Source organism: Caloenas nicobarica, chromosome 5 (assembly GCF_036013445.1).
Source record: "Caloenas nicobarica isolate bCalNic1 chromosome 5, bCalNic1.hap1, whole genome shotgun sequence".
In the NCBI taxonomy this organism is placed as follows: Eukaryota; Metazoa; Chordata; class Aves; order Columbiformes; family Columbidae; genus Caloenas; species Caloenas nicobarica.
Genome location: NC_088249.1, coordinates 29,127,561 through 29,149,738, shown reverse-complemented (window position 1 = coordinate 29,149,738; position 22,178 = coordinate 29,127,561). Strand labels below are relative to the sequence as shown.

The 22,178-nt window shown below is 36.8% G+C and overlaps 1 protein-coding gene across 7 annotated transcripts; it reads left to right on the top strand.

Moving 5' to 3' along the window:
• Positions 1 to 292: 292 nt before the first annotated feature.
• G2E3 (G2/M-phase specific E3 ubiquitin protein ligase) lies at positions 293 to 21,712 on the top strand. 7 transcript variants are annotated; one of them, XM_065635174.1, is made up of 18 exons: positions 308 to 351; positions 2,366 to 2,480; positions 3,279 to 3,334; positions 4,343 to 4,440; positions 6,428 to 6,529; positions 6,925 to 7,049; positions 8,184 to 8,349; positions 9,039 to 9,145; positions 10,184 to 10,300; positions 10,665 to 10,697; positions 11,679 to 11,803; positions 11,907 to 12,039; positions 12,730 to 12,855; positions 14,008 to 14,318; positions 14,984 to 15,165; positions 15,336 to 15,508; positions 16,449 to 16,648; positions 17,241 to 21,712. In XM_065635174.1, exons 3-18 carry the CDS (start codon positions 3,298 to 3,300, stop codon positions 17,480 to 17,482), a joined length of 2,277 nt encoding a protein of 758 aa, XP_065491246.1. In that variant the 5' UTR covers positions 308 to 351; positions 2,366 to 2,480; positions 3,279 to 3,297; the 3' UTR covers positions 17,483 to 21,712. The 7 variants fall into 7 exon arrangements, 6 of the variants coding, with proteins under 6 accessions (XP_065491247.1, XP_065491246.1, XP_065491249.1 ...); XM_065635175.1 differs by lacking the exon at positions 2,366 to 2,480 and having other exon boundaries at positions 293 to 351; XM_065635177.1 differs by lacking the exons at positions 308 to 351; positions 2,366 to 2,480 and adding an exon at positions 360 to 814.
• The last annotated feature ends 466 nt before the right edge of the window (positions 21,713 to 22,178 follow it).

The window sequence follows — 22,178 nt, the reverse complement described above, 5'->3', positions numbered from 1 at the left end:
CAGGCTGCCGCGGCCCCCTGTGCGGGGCTTTGTTTCTGCGCGGCGGCGGCGCCAGGAAACGGGCAGCCCGTGAAACGCCAGCGGCGGGAGCGCTGCCCGCGGCGGGAGGGGAGGGGAGCGGAGCGGAGCGGCGGCCCCGGCCGTGCCCGCCCGCTGAGCCCGGCCACACAGCGCGGCCAGCGGCCCCTGCAGTCAAGCACCAACCTCCACGACCGCCCGCCTCCCCGCGCCGATGCAACGGACGGCGGGCGGGGCGGGGGGAGTGGCTCTCCGCTTCCGGAGCGGCGGCGGATGTTGTGGTTTGAATAGTCTGTCAGTTAGCGCGGGTGGCTGGCGGCGGGCCTCGTTCGGGTGAGTAACGCCTCAAGGGGGCTGAGGCTTTGCCCGGCTGCCTCTGGCCTCGGGGTTGGCTGAGCCTGAGGGTGAAGGGGCGAGCACAGCCTTGCAGCGGGCGACGAGAGGCGGGCGGGGCGCTGAGCCGCGGATGGGGCAGTTCGAGCTGCCGTGACGGGCGAGCGGGAGACCCGTGGTTCTTCTGAGGGGAGCTGGGCGGGGCAGTAACGTGCCCGTGTCTGGGGGCAGGAGATCGCGGAATAACAAATTACGAGGAAATCTTCCCCCTTGTCGCGCTTCTGGGAGGAAAGCTGGCGGGGGGGTCGGGCAGCGTCCCGGGAAGACTCGCCCCGTCCGGCCGCGGGAGGGAGGCAGCACGGGCTCTCTGGGTGGCGCTTCCCACAGAAGCTGCCGTGGCAGTTGTGTCCTTTTAAAAGACGGCGGTCGGGTTTCGTGGCTGAACCCGTGCGAGACTCGGACGGTAAGTGACCACCTGAACCTTAATCGGTTGGGGTTCCTCGGAACGTGGCGGGAGTTTCCCTGCTCCCGCCCGGGTTGGGGGGGGCGGTGCTGATGAGGGGGGTTTCTCTCAGGACACGGCGACGTGTTATAAACCGCGAGATGAACCCGAGGCCCTGTCAAGCGTGAGCTCAGGACACGCAGCACGGACGGGTGGGATCTGGAAGGGATCCGCGAAGCCTGTGGTGGTGTGCTGGAGAAAACGTGCACCTGAAACCTTGCCTTTTAGGGTGGCTTGGTGTTTTTTTGTTTGGTTGGTTTTGGAGGTTTTTTGTGTGTGTGTTTTTTTCCCCCATCCTATAACTAAAAAAATTTTAAAAAACACCTTATGTTCCGGAGCAGTAAAGAGTTATAGAAGTTATAAAACTCCTAAATATTCACTCCGAGCATCTTTTTAGTCTATTTAGGCAAAGTAGATACGTTTTATTTACACTTCGTTTTTTATAAACACTGCGCGATAATGTGTTCCTGTCCTGCAAACAGAAGGATCCGGAATCGCTTTGTTCCTGTAGAAAGCTCGGTGGGACTTACGCATGGAGCCTCAATGGCTGTTCTCTGTATCTTTTAACTTGCAAATTTGAACTCCGAGCCATTTCCATGAAAGAGTTTGAGAAAAGCAGAAGGAATTGGGGGGGTAGCAGTGTTTTTCTGGAGCCAGGGAAAGGTAGGAAGGTGCTTTTCTTGTTTCCACCTAGATAACATGCTTTCTCCACCGGTAGGGCTTTTTATAACGCACTGAGGTAAAAATCTCCTCTCGTGTGGTTATATGTATAGATTGTTTCTTTGTTGTGATACCCTGGTAGATCCAGAACTGTGAAGCTGACTGTGACCATTCTCAGGAAATCTCGAAGAGAAGGGAGCATATGTGAGCTGTGCACTTGTCTTGTTCCCCCTGTACCTGATTAAGCATATTTATTTTTTTGTAATTTTGAAAGAGGGAAGTGTATTTCTGGGTAAACTGGGATCTGGAACTAATTATTTCATCTGACTGTCGGTGCAGTGTGTGTTCTTAAGAACCTCTTGACCTAATTTGGTTGTGGCATAGTTTAGTTTTTGTTTGTTCTCCCTTTAGACCGCTTACTGGCAAAGGTCTTTTGTGTCCAGCTGCTCTGGTTCTGAAACAATGTGCAATGGTGCACAGCAGTTGCCTTACACCTGAGACTTCTCCCTACCTTTTTTTTTTCTTTCACAATGCAACGCCTTTCCTAAAACTCCAGTAAAATGGCCTGCAGTACATTATTTGCAATAGTTTGGATTAGCCTGAGGTTCGTTCCTCAAGTCTGAACCTGGCAGCCATCTAAACTGTACACACCAAAATTCCAATAGCTCCGAGTCTGTCAGGCTTCTGGTTTGCATGTTGGATTTGTTACTGGCTGCCTCCCTACTCACTTTGGCCTGTGTGAAAGAAGTTGTCCACCTACCTGTGAGGTCAAGCATGGATCTGCAAGCAATCACCCGTGATTCTGATTCTTATCTTGCAAAACTTATGTAATGCTTTCCTCCACTTCCTAAGAGAAGGCAAGTCAAACATCTACAGATATGTTCCTCGAAGTGTTCTACCTTGCACTAGAGGAAGAATAATCATCTGCTGCAGTGAAGAAACATGTATTTTTAATTTTTTTTCCAAGGTGGGCTAGACTGCATGGTGTGGCACACAGTAAAGACTAGCTTCCAGTATATCCATGTTAATGTATCTTGGGGATCTAATTTTTAGGGGCATGTGGTGTTTAAAAGAAGTGTGGTTTAAGTCAGTGTTTCTAAATAAATTCCCCTGTATGCATGTCCCATGTTCTTGTTTTGGATTCCTCACTTTTGTTTGTTTGGGATTTTTGGTGGTGTTGGTTAGTTGGTTTTTTTTGTTCTGTTTTTGTGTGTCTTAGATCAGGATTTTTTTGACTAGCCCAGGATCCTGCATTTTCTCCAAACAGTGGAGACCGTCTTCATAGTTATGTCACTATCCTACCCAGTTAATTTTTTCTTCCAGGTTCCTCATGTTGATACAATCTTTATATGAGCAGGAGCCACTGCCACTTCCTTGCTTGTCCTTGGCTCATTATTTTTTATGTTTAAAATAACTGCAAACTCTTCTGTACAATTAAGTCTATACGTAACTAGCTGTTACATTGGACTTATTTATTTCCCTTTCAAAAATCAAACATCTTGTTTGATAATTTAGGGAAATAGTTAAAAGTTGCTATGTGTTTCATTGGTCTGAAAATATTTTTTCTGAACACTTGGATCCTGCTTTCTGAACCCCTGTCTCTCACAATAACGGTTTGATTATAATATTCTTTTTTGTTCTTGATCCCATTTTTACTGAGTTTGCATGGTTTTTTTCCAATTTAAAATAAAATGTAAAAGCAGTATATAATGGTCATTGTTAATGCACTGGGTGTATTTAACACCTCATTTCTTTTTCATGACAGACAGCCAGAGGAACTCAAGATGAGTAAAACCAATAATTTTGACATTCCGAGTCCATGTAAGTAAGGTTTTTATTAAATAGTTAGAGAAATCTTTAATCTGCATATACAATGTCAGTTACAACTTGCTGTATTCGGACTCAAAGAACAGGTGAATTTTCAGTAATCAAATTGTGTTGGAACCACTGTCTCAGGGAATGAAAAAGAAATAAATTCTAAACTTCCTTGGATTTGTTTGCTGTAATTGGAATGTTTAAAAGTAGTCTTTTCTGCAGATGTTTTAAGAACATAACCTTGGGAATTCAGCTGCTAAATCACATACAACTGTGTTTGAGATATGTCATTCAATATTTATATAGGCTGAACCAGTACTTCTATTCCCATCACTATGACTGTTCTTGATATTAGGATATTGAAAATGTATCTTATATATTTATTGAGAATTGAAGGGTAGATATTAAATATCTGTGGATGTACGTTAGTGGGCTAGTACCTGCGAAAATGGGGAAATCCTCAAGGTTTTAGTTGACTCCAATGTTGTCTCAAATCCCTGAATGTTTTGAAACTAGCATATGTTTTAAAAGCACTGGTAGCTTATGGCTCGATGCAGTCAGGGTACCATTCATATGCTTTTTGCAAAGGTTATCACATCAATGTACAAAGAAACAGTTGTTTCAGGGATTCTAAGATAGCGATGTCTTAATGTACAATACTAAAACCAATTAGATTACATTTCACACGCATCTGGACATTGTTAGTCATTTGATAATTACCTGTGGGTGATTTGGGAAGAACATTTCAGCTGGGAGCACAATCTGCTTGTGAACTTAGCTTGGGTGATAGCCCTTTCCTGAATTAGCAGGCAGGTTAGGAACTAGAGAAGGAACAAGTAGTACCGTCTTCTGTATTTACTATGGAATGCATTAAGGGGAGAGAGGTCTCTCCTTTATCCAGTAATCTACTTCAAGATGCATGTGATTAAAAGATATGAAAGTTACTGCTTTACAGATGATCCATACTAATTCCAGTATATTTGCTGTGATTATAAATATGATTCTATGTTTTAGTCTGTGTTCTCTGTGGACGGAGAGATGACTGCCCTGAAAAGTATGGAGAAAAAAAGACCTATGTGGAACACAATCTCACTGTTCACTATTACTGTTTGGTAAGTATATAGTATTGATCTTGGAGCTTGTCTGTTTTAACTGGAAAAAAAAAGTAAATGCAACAAGTATTAAATAGGAATTACATGTCCAAACAGTTGTTGTAATAGTTTTGTTGTTGTAAAACTCGAACTGTCAGCTTTAGCTTGTAGCCTTGAAGGCTTGTACTTGTCAGGTGCAGCAGATGAAATAAATAAATCCCAACAAGCCTTTATTCAAAGCTAAATTCTACTCATGATCCATTTAAATGAATGACTTCGTTCTCCCAACCTATCATAGCAATGAAGGTACATTTTAAGAGAAAGATAACAGATTGCACCTACATATTCACTTCTATAGGAAAGTGTAGTTTCAAAATTTGGAATGTAAAAATTCCACCCCTTGTGGGAAAAGTTGAGAAAAGTTGTGTCTTTTTTTTTTTTTCCCCTCGTTTCTCATTAGTTCTTGTTTGGGTGTGAGTTATTCTCTGACATTATATAGGACATTTGAACGCTAGAGAAGTAGTCCTACTTTTCAGTGTAGTAATATGTACCCTACTGATCATATAAAGCTACAGTAATCACTATTTAGTAAAAGCTTGTTATTTGAACAAAGCTATGCACATAAACTACAGTTGAGTATCTTTTGTTATCACACTTATTTTCCTAGATTCATATTCTTAAAGGTATACTTAAACTACCTTTCAAACTCTAAATTTTTGCAGGTCTTTACAGTAATATGACTACTTAAAAAATGGTTTGTTAAATACAGTTTGAATTTTTTTTTCCCAAGTTTAAAAAAAACAGTCTCAAGAACAATTTGGGATGTTTGTTTTCTCAACCAGTTATTTAAAGATTGTGTTGATTGCAGATGGCTTAATAGGTTGGATATTGAATCCTTTAAAGACTAGGCAGAGTGGAGATTTCCTGAAGTTGTATAAAGATAGAATTTTTTTTCTTAAATAACTTTTAAGCAGCTGAAAGGAAATTTAAGTCTGTTCATGCTAATTTTGTCTCATACAGAAGGCCAAATGAAATTATAGGAAAAAGTCATTTACCGATGGAGCAGAACAGCTAAGAAAGGGCATGCTTGCAAAACCGAGCATTATGATTTATAAGATATTTTACTGTGATGAGCTTCCTGCAGTTGTCTTCTAGGTTTTGGTTCCTGCTTCTTTTTAAAAACAAACAAACAAAATGCTGTGATTTTACTTAATTATAGTGAATGTTATTTAAGAAAAGAGTTCAGCTAGAAAGAGGCCAGTTAGTGGTGCAGTTTCATTTTTCTTTACTAAATGTCTTACATTTCAGGAAAAAAAAAAAAATTTATTTGGTTTTAGTATAAAATTTTACATTTATTCTACCAAAATATTGAACCAACGCTATAGTTAGAAAATGGTGCTGTGTTGAAATTATAACATGAGTTTATAAAGAATATAGGAGGCATCAAGTTGTGAAACTAGTTACTTTAAGTCTGTGATGTAACTGCCTTACTAAGTAACTTTAAATTATCATCAGACTCTTCTAACTTACCTGGTTGATTCTGTTTTTATTTAACTCTCCTCTAAAGTGAATTACTTTTCCTCTTAGGTTGCACTTCAGTACAGATACTTCCTACTGTGCGTCATTATCTCCACAGCACAATTGTTATTCACATTACCTAAACTAATTTAATTTTACTTCCTCTGAAGCTTTATACACTGAAAATAATTGTTTGACAATTATCTGAATAGTCTGTATACTCCAAAAAAGAAGGTAAAATACACCATCTCGGGCTCTACAATATTACATAAGACTGATGTTATGATATGTTTATTTTCATGTTATGGGTTACTATTCCCTATTGTGTCATATTAGACAAAAACATATAGATGTTTTGGATCAGTGTTTTTAATCATCGAAATGTTTGCTCTTTGTTAGACTAATCTTCTCTCTTGCTTGACAAACGCAATGTAAGTAATTTTAAATCTTTAGGTGATTTTTTTTTTAAATGCTTAATTTGTTTTCATAGTTGATGTCAAGTGGCATTTGGCAGAGAGGGGAAGAAGATGAAGGTGTAGATGGATTCTTAATCAAGGATATTAGAAAAGAAGTAAATAGAGCTGCAAAACTGGTAAGAATGAAGTCTTTGGTATTTACAAGGAAAAAAAAAAGTAAATTTAAGTACACTTAGTATCGGCTGTGGGGTTTGTTTTCTTTTCCTTCTCCAATGGGCAGTGTGCTGAACACATTCAAGCATCTGAATTTTATATTTAAGTAACAATTATAATGCATGATAAAACCTGCAGAATTTTGCTAATATTTTTATTTCCTGGGTGTGTTGCAAATAAATTAAAAAGAGCAAATTACATGTGCATAATACGTCACAACATTATGCCAAACCTCAGGCTGACATTGTATAATTTTACAAATGCAACTAAACTGTAGGTACTGTTAGTTTGATTCCTGTAATTTTACTTGGACTTTAGATGTTAATATTCTGTTATTTCTAAAACAAATTATTCCTAGACATGTAATATCTGTAAGAAAAAGGGTGCTTCAATTGGATGTGTAGCTCCTAAATGCAAACGAAGTTACCATTTTCCTTGTGGGATACAAAAAGAATGTATTTTCCAGTTCATGGAAGACTTCAGGTAAGTTCTGGGGCTTTCGTTGCTTTTAAATTTTGAGTTCATTATATTTATACAGGCACATGTAAAAATAATGCGTTTTCATAAAGGTTTCTTGTAGAGCTGCATTTCTTGGCTGCCTTATTCCTTTGAGTTTGTGCTAAATTAGAAAATTTATCACGCTACCTAGACTCTGCATAATCAATGTGCAAACTCAAAATTGCTCCTTTAACATCATGGTGGCATTGAAATATAGGAAGATCTTGAGGTGCTGAGGACAGGAAACCCATTATTTGGACCAAAAGAAGTTTTGAGAGGAGGTATATGATATCTGCTATTTACAGAGCATCAGTTGGCGACACGCTTCTTCCTTTCTGTTGTTCTATTGACTTGCTCTGTTAGGTACATAATTTGTTAACATGTGTGTTGTGGTTTAACCCTGATAGTCAGCATAGTACCACACAGCTGCTTGCTCACTACCCCCAGTGGGATGGGGGAGAAAATCGGAAGGGTGAAAGTGAGAACTCATGGGTTGAGATAAAGACAATTTAATAGGGAAATCAACAGCTGCATGCGCAAGCAAAGCAAAATAAGGAGTTAATTTACTGCTTCCTGTAAGCTAAGCAGGTGCTTAGCTATTTCCAGGAAAGCAGGGCTCCATCATGTGTAGCAGTCACTTGGGAAGACAAAGGCCGTAACTCCAAACGTCTCCCTATGCTCCTCCTTTCCTCCAGCTTTATTGCCGAGCATGATATCATATGGTATGGAATGTCCCTTTGGTTAGCTGGGGTCGTCTGTCCATGCTGCGTCCCCTCCCAGCTCCTTGCGCACCCCCAGCCTATTCTCTGGTGGGGTGATGTGAGGAGCAGAAAAGGCCTTGATGCTGTGCAAGCACTGCTCAGCAATAACTGAAACGTCCTTGTGTTGTCAATGCTGTTTTCATCACAGATCCAAAACACAGCCCCATGCAAGCTACTGTGAAGAGAATAACCTCTGTCCCTGCTAAAACCAGTACTAGTCTGCTTTTTTAGCTTGTTGTACGGCATTTATTCATGAAAAACAGCTATAATAGGGAATTCATTTTGCTATCTTAAAATTTTATGAGGAAGCTTCTTAAAACCTTGTTTTGATAAGGGAACCTTAAATTACTATTTCTAGATCTTACTGTTGGGAACATAAACCAGTCCAAAAGATTCCAGATGAAGAATCTAGAGGAACTTCACAGTGTACAATATGTCTGGATTTGGTTGAACAGATTCCAATGTACACTGTATTGAAAAGTCCTTGCTGTAAAAATGCTTGGTTTCATCGAGAATGCTTGCAGGTAACACAGGTTCTTTTTACCCTTTTGCCTTTTCCCCTTCTGTGGAGATCGCATTTCCTTTGTGTTTAAAAATGATGGAAGAGTTACTTAAAATTGTGTAAAATTGCTTAGGATTAATGTAGGTAGTAGGTATGGAAATATACTAGGTTTGAAGGACAATACTAATTTTGTGTTTTGGAGACCAGCGTCTTACAAGAAGGAAATTTTTTTTTTTTTTTTTTTTACACTAATCATTCCCCGCCCCTCCCGCCCCGTTGCTGCATATTGGGAACTGAAGTCCAGCCTAGGTGGTTGCCTTCTTGCAAGACATGTGGAGAATCTAAATGCTAAAAATGGCACTTATCCATCATGGGTTCTCTTTGCTTATATCTAGAGCTGGAAAAAGTTGTAAGGTTCTTTTTGTAAGCTCACTCTAGCTCTGGAGAGGTTGACTGAAAAGGATTGACCTTTTCTTTATGAACCTGATTCTAGCATGGGAACTCTTGTCCTTTAAGAGAAAATGCTCACCATTTGCTTCAATGTCAAGTGACATCATGATTGATGTCAGCTTTAACATCCATGTCAGGACAGTATCCATGAATATAATGGTTATAGATATGAAGGCATTATTTATTGGTATCCTAAGGATGGTAGTAATTCAGTAATTGGTTTCGTGCTTGTTTTTTTGTTTGTTTTTTCTCTTGACACAGTATCAAGCTTTGAGTGCTGGGATATTTTTCTTTAGATGTACAGTATGTAATAACAAGGACAAATTTCAGAAAGAAATGTTGAGAATGGGTATACACATTCCAGAAAAGTAAGTAATTTTTTAAATAATGACTCTACTATAAAAACTTCATAGGTGTTAAAGCCATGTTTTATTTATTCTATAGCACTGCATCTATTAATATGTGACAACATAGTCCTACCTTCAATGGTAGAATTGTTTGGTTTGGTAAGGAGTAGCCTGTTTTCTTTTAGTTATGCATAAAAATTGTCAAAGGCCAGATTAGTCATCTCAAACGTAAAGCAGGAAGATCTGAAAAGTCATTTCTAATACCATGATTCGATCAGGGACCTATTTAAAAGATCAAAACACTTCTTAAACACAACAATAGTTTCACGTTAACATAGAGGTTGCCAAGAAGTATATTTTCTGTGCCCAAGTTCTTAAATTATCTGAATGTCTTTCCAGATAGTATTATAATTGACTGATTACTCAGCCGTACAGCTTCCATCTTCTCCCAAGAGATTGTTAAGGATATGTTTAGTATAACAACTGCTTCTAAAATTCTGACCTGCTTTTCATAAATTTCCACCATTTGATGGGGCTCAAAATAAGACAGAAAGTGATCAGAATGTTTCTTTGTTGGAAGTATTATTCATTAATAATTATTAATGTCTTCAGAGACTACCATTAATTCCCTCCAGAGACAGAAGCTCAAGATTTTGGATAGGAAGAAGAGTCAAAGTACTTGATGAACTTTGCTGTACTGGCCTGGAGAATTCTGAGTTACTTTTCACGAGACCATTTTCAGTGGTAACTTGAGTATCCATGTCTGCTGTGAGAGAGAAAGTGGAATGATATGAAACAGAGCAAACATGCACTGAGGTCATAGGAAAAATACTAAATACTTCAATCAAAATAACTGTACACAAAAGTCTGGATGTGTATTTTATAGTATTATTTTTTTGTTCCTAGACTTCCCCCTCTCAGTTGCCTAGCTGTTGCCTAGAATATTACATGATTGAAATATCTTCATGTGGTTATTACATGTTTCTTTTCTAAAGACAGTAACCTATTTAAACAATCGGAAATACAGCTGTAATAACAGATATTCTGCCTTGTTTATAGGGATGCATCTTGGGAACTTGAAGAAAATGCATATCAAGACCTACTGCAATGTTATCAACACTGTGACATTAGAAGATGCCGCTGCAAGAAGGGAAGAGACTATAATGAACCTGATAGGTATGACACTTTTGCAGGAAGGTATAACATAGGATGGCATAGTTCTTTGGTGTGGTGGTTCGTTGGTTGGTTCGTTTGGTGTGCTTTTGTGTTTGTGTGTTGTGGGGGTTTGTTTGTTTAGTTTTTGTTGTTGTTTGTCTTGTCGTTTTTGTAGGTTTGTTTGTCTTTTTTAATTTAAATGCTTTAAAACCTGATGCTGAAAAGTATTAATGTCAAGCCAAAATACAATGTTCAAAGAAAAATATTTTTGCACTCCCTATAACCATAATATCTCAATCATAATTTTCTCTTAATCAGATTATAAAAGCCAAGAAAACCAAACCAATCGATTCAGTTATCTTGTCCTTGTTCTCATTCAATACAGAGCTGAAGTAGAATTTGTACATCCACATAACAGGTAGAAAAACATGTGCTTAAACTAACATTGTGTATCTTTCATTCAAAACTTAATTCAACAATTCAATAATAGTTAGAATATTAATGCTTGAAACCTTTAACAGAAATTAAAGTATTGGACTTAGCTGAACACTTAACTAGCTGTGTAAAATCAGTCTAAAATCAATTTAGCTGTGAGCTATCCCTCTCCATGCAAACGGCAGCTAGAATGTTGCTGATAGCTTAGGGAGGTTTGAGTGATCATGTAAAAGGCTTTATTCTGTTCTACCACTTGCTTAATTTTTGATTAACAAGTTCATTTTCTGCCTCCTCTCTTGTTTCATTTGTGTGCTTCTGAAATGTGTACCTTCTATTGGCATGTAACTTGGCTTGTCCTGTAGACATTAACTTTGCTTTGTACAAACTTGACCAAACATTGCTTGGTTCATTCATGGCATGTGTACACCTCAGGATTTACTTTGCCTTTAGGAGTTGTACCTTAGGCTTCCAATATTTGAACTAATATCAGTCACATTGTTCCATTGTATGTTTAAGCAAAATGGAAGTAATCTAGTCAAAAAACGAACATACTTAAACACTGTCACTAATGAAGAGTCTTATTCAGAATGTGTAAGAATAATCAGATATGCTGCTTTAAAAAATTTACCATTTGGAAAAGTTCTGTGGTGGATACCCATAAAACACAGAGGATGTTGCTGGCTAGCAACATGAGAAGAAAATATCGGCTGTAAGCTATTGACTTCAAGGCACACTATAACTCATAGCTTCTTTCAATACAAGATGGGTAGCTTTTTTTTCCTCTTGTTGCAGCCAGGAATTGCAAGTACATATTTTCTGAAGAAAGTTCCCCTTGATTAGGTACAGTCCAACCAGATTGATAAAATCACGCTTTGTTAGTTTAGTGTCTGGGCTACGCTTACTGTTAAATATTCTTTGTTTTAACTAGCCTCATTATTCTAAATACATACGTTTTTAATTTTAGTAAATGGGAAATAAAATGTTGTCAGTATTGTGGTTCCCGTGGAACTCATTTGGCCTGTTCGTCTATGAAGTCATGGGAGCAAAACTGGGAGTGCGCAGAATGCAAAAGTATCCTTGCAAAATCAGGTAAAGTTATGAAAGTGACAGTGACTTCTTAAAATGATAAATTTTAATACCATGTATTTTACAACTAGCAAATTCACTAAATTAGTATCATTTAATCCTATAGGAAACTATAGCAAACGGAAGAAGCGTTCTTTGGCTACCTCAGAAAAGACAGGTGGAACAACTTGTTTACTGGAAGAGCCGTCTCCAAAGTGCCCTCGACAGTCACCTGGATCTCAACACAATTTTCTTCTCCAGTGTGTAATTTTCTGTTTTCAAGCAGAAACTATAACATAAAATAGTGTTTAAACATGAGGAGGTGAATGGATTATTCTGTAGCAGAAACTGCTTACACTAAATTGCAAATTGAATAAAATTGGAGTAGAGTTTAGTGATTTAAGTTTTCTGAGCAAGCCATCATCTCTGTAAATTTGCTATAGTTACTCACATTCTGTATCATGTAAACCCGTTTTTACTTTGATAAAATTAGATCCTTGTAGAAGGAATCTTAACAATTTAGAGGTAGCTTCAAATGTACAAATGGCAAAACTTAAAGCTCAAGTTGCTTATCAGTATTTTTTCCATGTCATTAGTGTGCTAGAAATCTATCTTACAGAAATACATATACAAAAAAACATTCCTCTGCTGTAATAAAAACTTTTCAAGTCTGTAGAAACTAACATTTTTAGGTTTTACTTCATTGTATCTGTAAGGATTTCCATCTCATGTACGGGATACAACTAAAAACGGGTCCTAAAACCACTACGTAATAAAATACTGAGTTACTTTAAAAATTGTAGTTCAGGCACTGATGGGCTTTATGTAAATGAACATAAAAATGAGATTCGGTACTGAAATAGGGGGTAATTATATTGCTACCTTCAAATAAGAAGTGTTTATCCATTCTTCAATTGTATCTCTTCTTAAAATACTGTTTTGGCTTATAGATCACCAAAGATCATGTGCCAGAACAACTTGTCAGCCTGCTCACACCTAGAACTTCCAGCATCCAACAGAGTGATGATGTCCTTATCTCCGCTGATGTCAAACAGGAACTGGTCCCTGAGGAAAAAGTATTTTCTTCTTGTTTTCTTATATTGAAGAGTAATCTAGCACATGACTTTATACCATATTTCCTAGAGAACATGGCGGGGGGTGTCTACATGTGTGTATATATATAGTGGCTATATATATTTGTGTGTATATATAGTTACTGCAAAAATGGAATGATGAGTACACTGAAGATCTAAAGACATAACTTAAAGGCTTCTGTTTCTAGATGCTACAGAGCAGTGAGAAGAATGATACCTATGGAGGAGTTTTAGGTTAGGTAATGAAGGGATCAAAACCCAGAAATGAGTATTTGTCCTTACTGAAGCATGGTAGCTATTCTTTAGAAAAGGAGAAATAAAAAGAATCCTCTAATTACTTTATTCAAATTAGACATGTCCTGAATTTTCAATATTTTTGCATTTGTACCATAGGAGTAGTTCATGATTATACTAAAATCAGTGGTTAAAAACATATTTTAATATAGACTATTCAGTTTGAGAATGCAAAATTTATTGTCTTGTGAGTTATTAATTTATTAATCCTACCTGTAGCATGTGCTAAAATTTTTATGAGGGAATTAGTTACTTCTAGTAGGTAGAGTATTTGCAATAGTTTTGGTTGCAAGTTAGAAAACAAAGAAGGGGTCTTATTTAGACTAGCATATTATGTTTTAAATGAGAACTGCAACATATCTCTCCCTACTCCAATGTATTTTTGATTATAGTGACAAAGATTAAATATTAGTGAATAGGTGGCAGTGTATTCAAATTTGGTTGCAAAACATCTCTGACATGAACATGGTAAGCTCTTCAATTTCTCGCTTGTTCACATTGTTCAAATGTAGAATGATGGGATTATCTCTCAAATGTGAGAATTATTTGGCACTATATTGGTGTAACTGAATTAAGAAAATAACTATTCATTTTATGCCAAGGTAATTATTTCTGCCTCCTTTTTTGTAGTTCTTAGAGGTACTTTAAAATTTGCCACTACAGAGCTGAAATTTGAAGAATCTCCACCAAATATATTACTGATATAAGTTAGGCAATACCTAAATGTACCAAAGTATTTAAAGAGGCCTTATTCTTAAAAGGTTTTAGAATGTTTCTTGTATAACTCTTGCTAATTACAAATCATAATTTCATCTGAAAATACATGCAATTTTCTTGTAGGCATTTAAGACAGCAAAGAAGAGAAGTTTCTAATATACTGAAGGAGTTAAAGCTACAAGTTAATACAAAAACTACAAGGCTTAACATCAATGCAGAAAACATATGGAACAGTGCTTTAAAAGGATTTAAACAGCGCAACTTCAATCCTACAAAGACCATTGAAATAAAATTCACAAATGGCAAAAATAGATCCAAGACAGATACTTCTGCTGCATCAAAACACCGTTTCTTCCAGTTATTAATGCATCACCTTCAGAACTCATCATTGTTTGAGGGCTCTTCTGCAAAGAACTTGGCCCTTGATTTTCAAGGTAATGAAATGCTTTGTTCAAAAACACGTGAAGAGCTATATAACTTGAAAGGTTTTTAAATCTTCAGCTGGTATGATTGTCAGTTCACAGTTACAGGCCTGATGGATAGATATTGGGTTTTGAATTTTTTTTTTTTTTTGCTTTTCCATTCTAAAGGGAGGTGGGGTGTGGATTTGTAATAACAAAAAAACCCCTTGGTTTAGTTGAAAAAGTTGATGAAAACCAAGAAAATACAGCGTATAATTAGACTTGGGACTTTTTAATTAATGTATTTGTTCTCTACAAGTGAATTTCTTTCTTTCTGACTCACTTTCTCTGTTACTTATTTTCCTTTCCTCAAATTTCAACACCATTATCTCTGATAGCATGTTCCCTAAACACCCAGAGTTAGCTTCTTTGAGTTCTTTGTGCATTGAGTGTAAAGTGGAAGAGGAAGCTACATCTCGTCCCAAACCTTGATAGTGGCTGAAGAGTTGGAGTAAAAGAATATGGTTCTCCTATGTAAAAAATACTGGTCTCATTGTTTCAACAAGCAGGAGATGGCAAACCTCATTTGTTGCATCTCCTAAATTAGGAAGGAATTGCATTATGAGATTTTTCTATAAAAAACTGAGGATCACAAATTATTTTTATGCATACTATAGTAATTTTTTTTTCATTTGCAGCTGTAGAAGACAATCTTTATTTTGAAGCTGGTAAAATGATTGCAGTTTCTCTGGTTCATGGTGGCCCGTCTCCTGGTTTCTTTTCCAAAACACTGTTTGATTGTCTTGTCTATGGTCCAGAGAAAGTGAAGCCAGCTTTAGAAGATGTTGCTGATGTTCATGTAGCGCAAACAATAAAAATGGTAAATAAAACTAAACTTATTGGCAAATTCTTGTTCAACACTATATTTGGAGATAAAGGCTGATTGAATATAACTTTGATTCAAATTTAAAAGCTTTATATATATATATATATAAAAAATAAATACACATGCATGTAGTAAACATTCCTAACTTTTATCTTCTGATACAGATAAAATATGCAGATAGTCTGGCCAAACTGCAGTCTACAATACACGACTGTTATGAATTCCTTGCTGCTGCTGGATGTTTAAGACCTATAACAGCTTTGTGTGATAAGAAGATGCTGGTGAATGACATATTGATCCATCATGTAATCAAGAGAATTATATCACCCTTAGAAAGGTTTGTTTCATTTTAGTTTTCAAACTTCCTGAATGTTTTCCTCACTGAAATAATAAATACCAAACAGCTTTTGATTATCTCCGTGGATAGGGACTGTACAGCCTCGCTGGGCAACCTGTGCTTGTGCTCTGTCACCCTTGCAGTAAAAAAGCGTTTCTTGATGTTCAGACGGAACCTCTGGTCCTGGCACTGGGCACTGCTGCCTGCTTCCGACTTCTTTGCACACCCCCTTAGATATTCGTACACATTGAGGTTTCACCTGAGCTGCCTTCTGGCTGAACAGTCCCAGCTCTCAGCCTCTCCTCACAGGGTTATGTATGCTCCAGTCCCTTAAGCATCCTACTGGCCCTCTGCTGAGCTCTCTCCAGTATGTCCATCTCTTTCTTGTACTGGGGAGCCCAGAGCTGGACACAGCGCTCTCAGTGTGGCTTTACCACAGTGCTGAGCAGAAGGATCAGCTCATTTGACCTGCTGGCACCACGATTCCTAATGCAGCCCAGGGTATCATTATCTGCATTTGCCACAGAGAGAAATAATGGCATGTAAACACATAGAGACTGCAGAAGCCAAGTGAAGGCTTTTAGAACACCACATTTTACCTAAGGACAATTAATCTAAACTGTTTTCTATAGGGATATTGTAAGAAAGAAATTCAGTATGTTCTTACATAAAAATTAAGAGTAAATTATATTCATACGGTAAAATACCAGGAAATAAAGTTAATCTCTGCATATCACTGATGTGTTCCACAGAAACACTTAGGTTATTAAAAAAAAAAATGAGACTACTATATACACCTTATTGACAAGACTTTGAGACTGCAGATGGGAAAACTTTACTATGTCCAGTCTTACAGCTTTATAAAATGCAATATACAATTGGTTACCTACTGGATTTCTGATGTGTGCTCACTTTTTTTTTTTTTTCCCCCCCCTCCTAGTTTTAGGCAAGGTTTGAAAACTCTTGGTGTACTAGAGAAAATGCAAATGCATCCAGAAGCGTTCTCTAGCATATTGTGCCACAAACCTGAAAGACTTTCAGCAGAAACTATTTGTGATCTTTTTAAAATCCATTCCTCATCAGATGTAGGTAACATTCAAGGTGCTGATTTTTGGATGGGTTATTTGCAAGATGTGGAAAGTAAGTAATTTTTTCTTTTCTTTTCCCCTTTCCCTGTTGAGGGTATTTTTAGCTGCTGGTATAAATAAGGGGTTTGGTTTTTTAATGTTCAGTGGGGTAAATAAGTGAAGATTTTGAGGTAGTTCCTAACTGTTGCTTCTTCTACCTCTTCCTTACTAATGATAACTTCTGAAACTGTTTTCCAATTATAATCAAACTTAAAAGAGATAAATATCTGTGACTAAAAAAAGAAAAGGCAAACAAAAAACCAAACAAACCCAACAACTTCAGTGGGACAGAAGAATCCTTTAATCCCCTTCCTCAGCTTTGCTGTGAACTTACTCTTATTACAGTGTGTGTCAAAAATATAGAACAGTGGTCTCTTTTTGCAGAAGAGTTATTTTTCTGTTTGCTGAACATTCTTCAGAACTAACCCAAGTGGGCTTTTCTTGCTAAATTTTTTCTTATTTGGCCATATATCTGCATATTCATTCAGCATATTGGTCTGGGGTTTCCTGGTTTCAGGGTGTTTTTTCGTCTAGCATTTAACATGCAGCATAATGGTTTATGAGTAATAAGCAATGAATGATACAACCTAATCCTGTTTTTTCAGGTGGTGAGTCTGTAGTGACATTGGAGGATATTCTGTTCTTCGTAACAGGCTCTTATTCTGTACCGCCCATTGGTTTTGATCCTGAACCTACTATTAAGTTTTTGCATAGAAGATATCCCATTGGAAACAGATTCCTTAATTGCTTAGAGCTCCCTATAACAACAACATATGAGCAGTTTAAAAATAAAATGGATTTGACAATCAGAAACACACTAAGAGTCGAAAGAGAATTTAGCTACTGAACCTGGATGCTGGAAACTTCAGTTTTCTGCAGGAACATCTGTTTGCAAATCGCTACTGTATTTTTAGACAGCATGCTCTCAGCCTTTTCTCACTACTCTTCCAAAGATTTGCTAAAAGTAGTAATCCTGCAAGTTGGAAAACAATTTTCAAATGAAAATACACTTCATCTTTTGAATCATCTTGTTTGTAGTTGGCTTTAAGAGTCAGCAGTCTCTTGCAGAAGTACTTTAAATGTCTACTTTTGCTGTAGACACCAATGAAATGTTACAAAACTCTCTAACATTCTAGTTATTTCCCACAGGTAAGTATGTTGAGTGTATAACATCAGTAACTTATCAAAGTCAAGTCAGGTACATTTTGAAGATAACTGCTGTAGAGCTTTGTCTCAGGTAAAATGGTGATGCTGTTTTTCAGTTGTTCCATGTATATTTTTTCAGTAATTGTTTTTATATTGATGATTCATTTACATTTTGTTGATTCATACAAACGTATGAATGTTAAGAAACTTGGAGTCTTAAGGTCATTGTGGTTAGTGCATTCAAATAGAATTCAGGTCTGGAGAAAACCTAGGCAAAATAATAAGGCACAAGAACACAGTTTCTATTGTTAAACAAAACCTTTGGCATTTGCAGATGTTTCTGCATTCTGCTGTTATACGTTAGTTTTTAATTATACATATAGCTAAAATAGTAAAAACTAGAAGTAAATCTTGAATACGCAACAATAAGTGGTCTTCCAAAATGAAATAAGAGTTAAACTTAATGCTATTGAGTATGGAAATGTAGGAATTTGTTGCTCATTAGAACATGTTACTTCATCTTTAATGTCAGTATTTTCATAGGAATATGCGCTAAAACCATTAAACTAAAGGTAGTCTACCCTCAAACTTGTTAGTGCCTGACACTTTTCTAGCTTTTAGTCTAAACTCTTCCTGTTTAATTGTAGGTGCTTCTGAGCGACCTCAGCTGTACAAAATATATTTCAGTTCTGCAGTATTTGTATGAATACCATTAAGCCATAAAAAAGATAAGTAGTGAAATCCCTAGACGGTAACACTTTATTGTTACTAATACTGAAAGCGTGAAACTAAAAGGACATTTAAGTACAGTTTTTAAAAAACATATGCAGGTCTCTCTTTTGAAATTACTATTTCCACCCTTTAAGTTTAACCACCTATACTACATCCTAAACATAGGTTGTGTTATGCATGTACATAGATATACATATCTAGATACATCCACATTCTTCAAAATACTGAAAAGTAGTCATACACTTTGTTTAATTAATATAGCTTGGTTTTAATTGAAAATACAAGGAGGATTGCTTTACTTTTGAATGCCTTGGCAAGAAATAACACCCACAGGAAATTATAAATGGATAGGTGCTTCTAGTAAAAAAAAATAATCCAAACTAACCTGGTTTCTGGTTCATTGCCAATATTCCTCTAATTGACAGATTGCATTAATAGATGCTAATTGCACAGCAGTGTACTACAACTCGGGAACTCTGGAAGTGGCAGTCAAGACTCACTAAATTTGAGAACATGCTATAAAGGGTTAAAGACAAAGAGGCAGATGGGTATTTAAATTGCACAGTTCATTTAACAATAAGCAGCTATTTTGAAATCTTTCTTCAACTGCTACAGCTTCTCTCTCTTTGTTGATCTTGGGAGAAGTGCTAATCTTTTGTTATGCAGACCTATTTCTGTCACTGGGTAACAAAAGTGTCCATGCCACATTTTTTTTTTTTAATTTCAAAGTTTCTAAGTGAATTATTGCAAGGCTTAGATCAGGCATTTCTCACTACTTTCAAATAGCTAATCTCAAAGTCCTGTCATTAAAAATTTAAGAATATTTGAAATTAAGGAAGAGCTAGTGATATTTTTCTGGTTCTTAGCCAAAAGCATATTAAAGTTTCCTTTAAAATCAATGTATGAGCTCTTGCAGAATGTCATTTGACTTGTTTATATACTAAGTGTTTACTCATTCTCTTCTGATATTTTTTCTCCCATAATATTCCATGTTTGTCATCTCTGCATAATTTTTGAATGTCATACTGCCAATAACCTCTTTATATCCTTACCCTTCAGAATGGTCTATTACCATTATAAGGAAGGTGGTTTGTTGCTGATGTATTTGCATAGTAAGGATTCATGTTGTGTGTTCATATTTTTAAAATATAGCAATGAGACTCCCGCAGAGAGAGTATAATACTTCAGAAATGAGTGGCGTACCCAGTACAGTATTCCTTTTTCTTACTTACTTGGAGACAAATGTCTTCTGGAATATTATGTTATTTTTCTGTATGGGAAGTACAGAACTTACAGAAGTAGCAAGCAGAGTGTGGATAACTTCAAAGGCCAGTTCTTGGACTTTTGGTACCTGTGATGGGAAGGGAAATTACTTAAACTTGAAATAAACTGCATTTTAAAACCTTCCATGGAGAAAGAAATACAAGGTAATGTAAATGGAAGGCTTCAAAAAGTATCTGAGATAAAAATAGGGTTCACACTTTTCATTGTTTTAGTTTTGAATTCAGCAGTTGATAGGTTTTATATAAAGGTAGAACTAACCTGCCTGTCAGCTGTAAGAGAAATCTTAATTAAACTTTAAAACTATCTGCTATGCAATGCTATATCAAAACATGGAATTCGTAAAATCCTGTAGTTACTAATATTGCTTGAAAAGATTTTGGTAATACAGAACTTCTTGTTTTCTAATATTGATGTTTACACATGCAGGACAAGTTGTCTTTCCTTTCTTGTCAGTTTGATCAGCTCCATCTAGACATTGTAAAATAATATGTGATATATTCAAGTTAAATTACTAAATCCTGCTATGGAAAGGAACCTTCTCTCTTTTGGTCATTTTCAGCTTTCAGTTATATAGACCAATCTTAAATTTCCTCTGTTTATTAAAATTTCTGTTGAACAAGCTGGTGTCCAATCCATCAAAACACAGAAAGGCCTCTTTTTGTCTGGATACCATAAGAGTAATTTCCGTAGCTATAATGCCCATCAGGTTTTAATTGCTATGGCAGGTCACTGAAGTGCAATATTATTGGGTAGTTTTCATTTTACATAAACTTTAACCTGAGGCACCTCTGGAAATCAGGGAAGTTGTGTACTTTGAGTATTTCTGTATATATATTAGCTGTTGTTTATTAAATATGTTTCTATAGAAGTTACATCTTTGTCAGGGCCACAAGAGAACTATTGCACTCCTCTTTGACTGGGTTTAGCCAAAGAACTTCACCCCACAGCTTCTGCATCAAACCCTAAGCTTCCATCTGGAATTAGCACATCAAATAAGCTATTTATTTTCTAGAGTGATCATTTTCTAGTAAACAATAATAGATTAGTATTAGGGGTTTAGTATGGCCTCCTTAAAAAGCACATATAATTTAAAAAAAAAAAAACCCACACAAAACAAACCCTCAAGTATTTTAGATCTATGTCTGAAAAACCAAGGGATAAGACATTTCTGTGACTTGCTTTCACCCATGCAAGTGACACTTACTAGAAAAAGCTGATAGTATTTTTGACTGGTTTATGTGTGAAATATAGTCAAAAGAAGTTAATATCAGTTCGTACTTAAAGTCTAAATCATTGTGTGCCGCAGCTTTGACTTTTTTTCATTAAGATGTTCAGTCTTGGGATTGGAAGGAAGACTTGCAGATTTTGAGAGGTATATTTAACATGTTAAAGCAGAGTATTAGTCATTATTAACACTCACATTCTGCATGTGCATTTTGAAAACAGTATCAAAAAATTATTCAAATAGAAGGAAATGCAACTCTGGAGGCTACAAAATATGTCTTTAAAGTTTGTTTTGATTTTGTATTATATGGGAAGGCATTTTAAAGCTCAAGCTTCTTTTTTTTTACTTAAGGGAATTGCTGGTTGGATGAAAAAATAAAATGCAGAAACTTCTAAAATGTCAAATCATGTGTACAAAAAATAATGGTCAAAATATTAAGGTTTGTAAAACGATGCAACCCTCTAATTTTTGTATTGCATAAACAATGTTCTTTTAAAACTTATGCTAATTAGAATGTTATGCAATAAAGTATAATTTTGTAAATACTTTTAGCTCTAACTTGAACTGCAGGATCAGTGCTTGAAGTGTTGCATCTTCAAGCAATGTTATACTTGACAGGTGTAGCATCAGTGTTGAAATAATTGGTAGTTATGGGAAATAACTGTCATGTATCCGTTCAAAGTGCAATAAAGCGTTAAATTTCTGTTGGAATAAATATGCAACTTCAGTGTTTTTATTTCAGTGCTTTGATGGGCTTCAGCTCTAGAAGTGTTATCACTATTTTCTGTAGTTCCATTTGTGTATCTATGTACACTTTTCTATACATCATCAATACCACGTTTACCCAGATACCTTTGTATCCGAATCGGAGTTGGGGTGAGCGGGGCCGTTCCCCGTGTGGGATTTGTTGGTGCACAGCTGTAAAGCAGAGCCGAGCTGGATGCTGCCTGAGGCTGAGACAAGCAAGCCACGTATTTTCCTTTTTGATAACTCACTAAAACTGTATACTACTGTATCTGTAGCTGGCTGCCTGTTTTTGAAACGTTAGTCCTCAGAGCTGCCCTGGTTGCACTTAAGCTGTTTTCTAAGGGAGCATTTCAGTTCTCTCTTCCCAAAAGTTAGTGCGAGTGGGAAACAGCACCACCCTGCTCTCTGA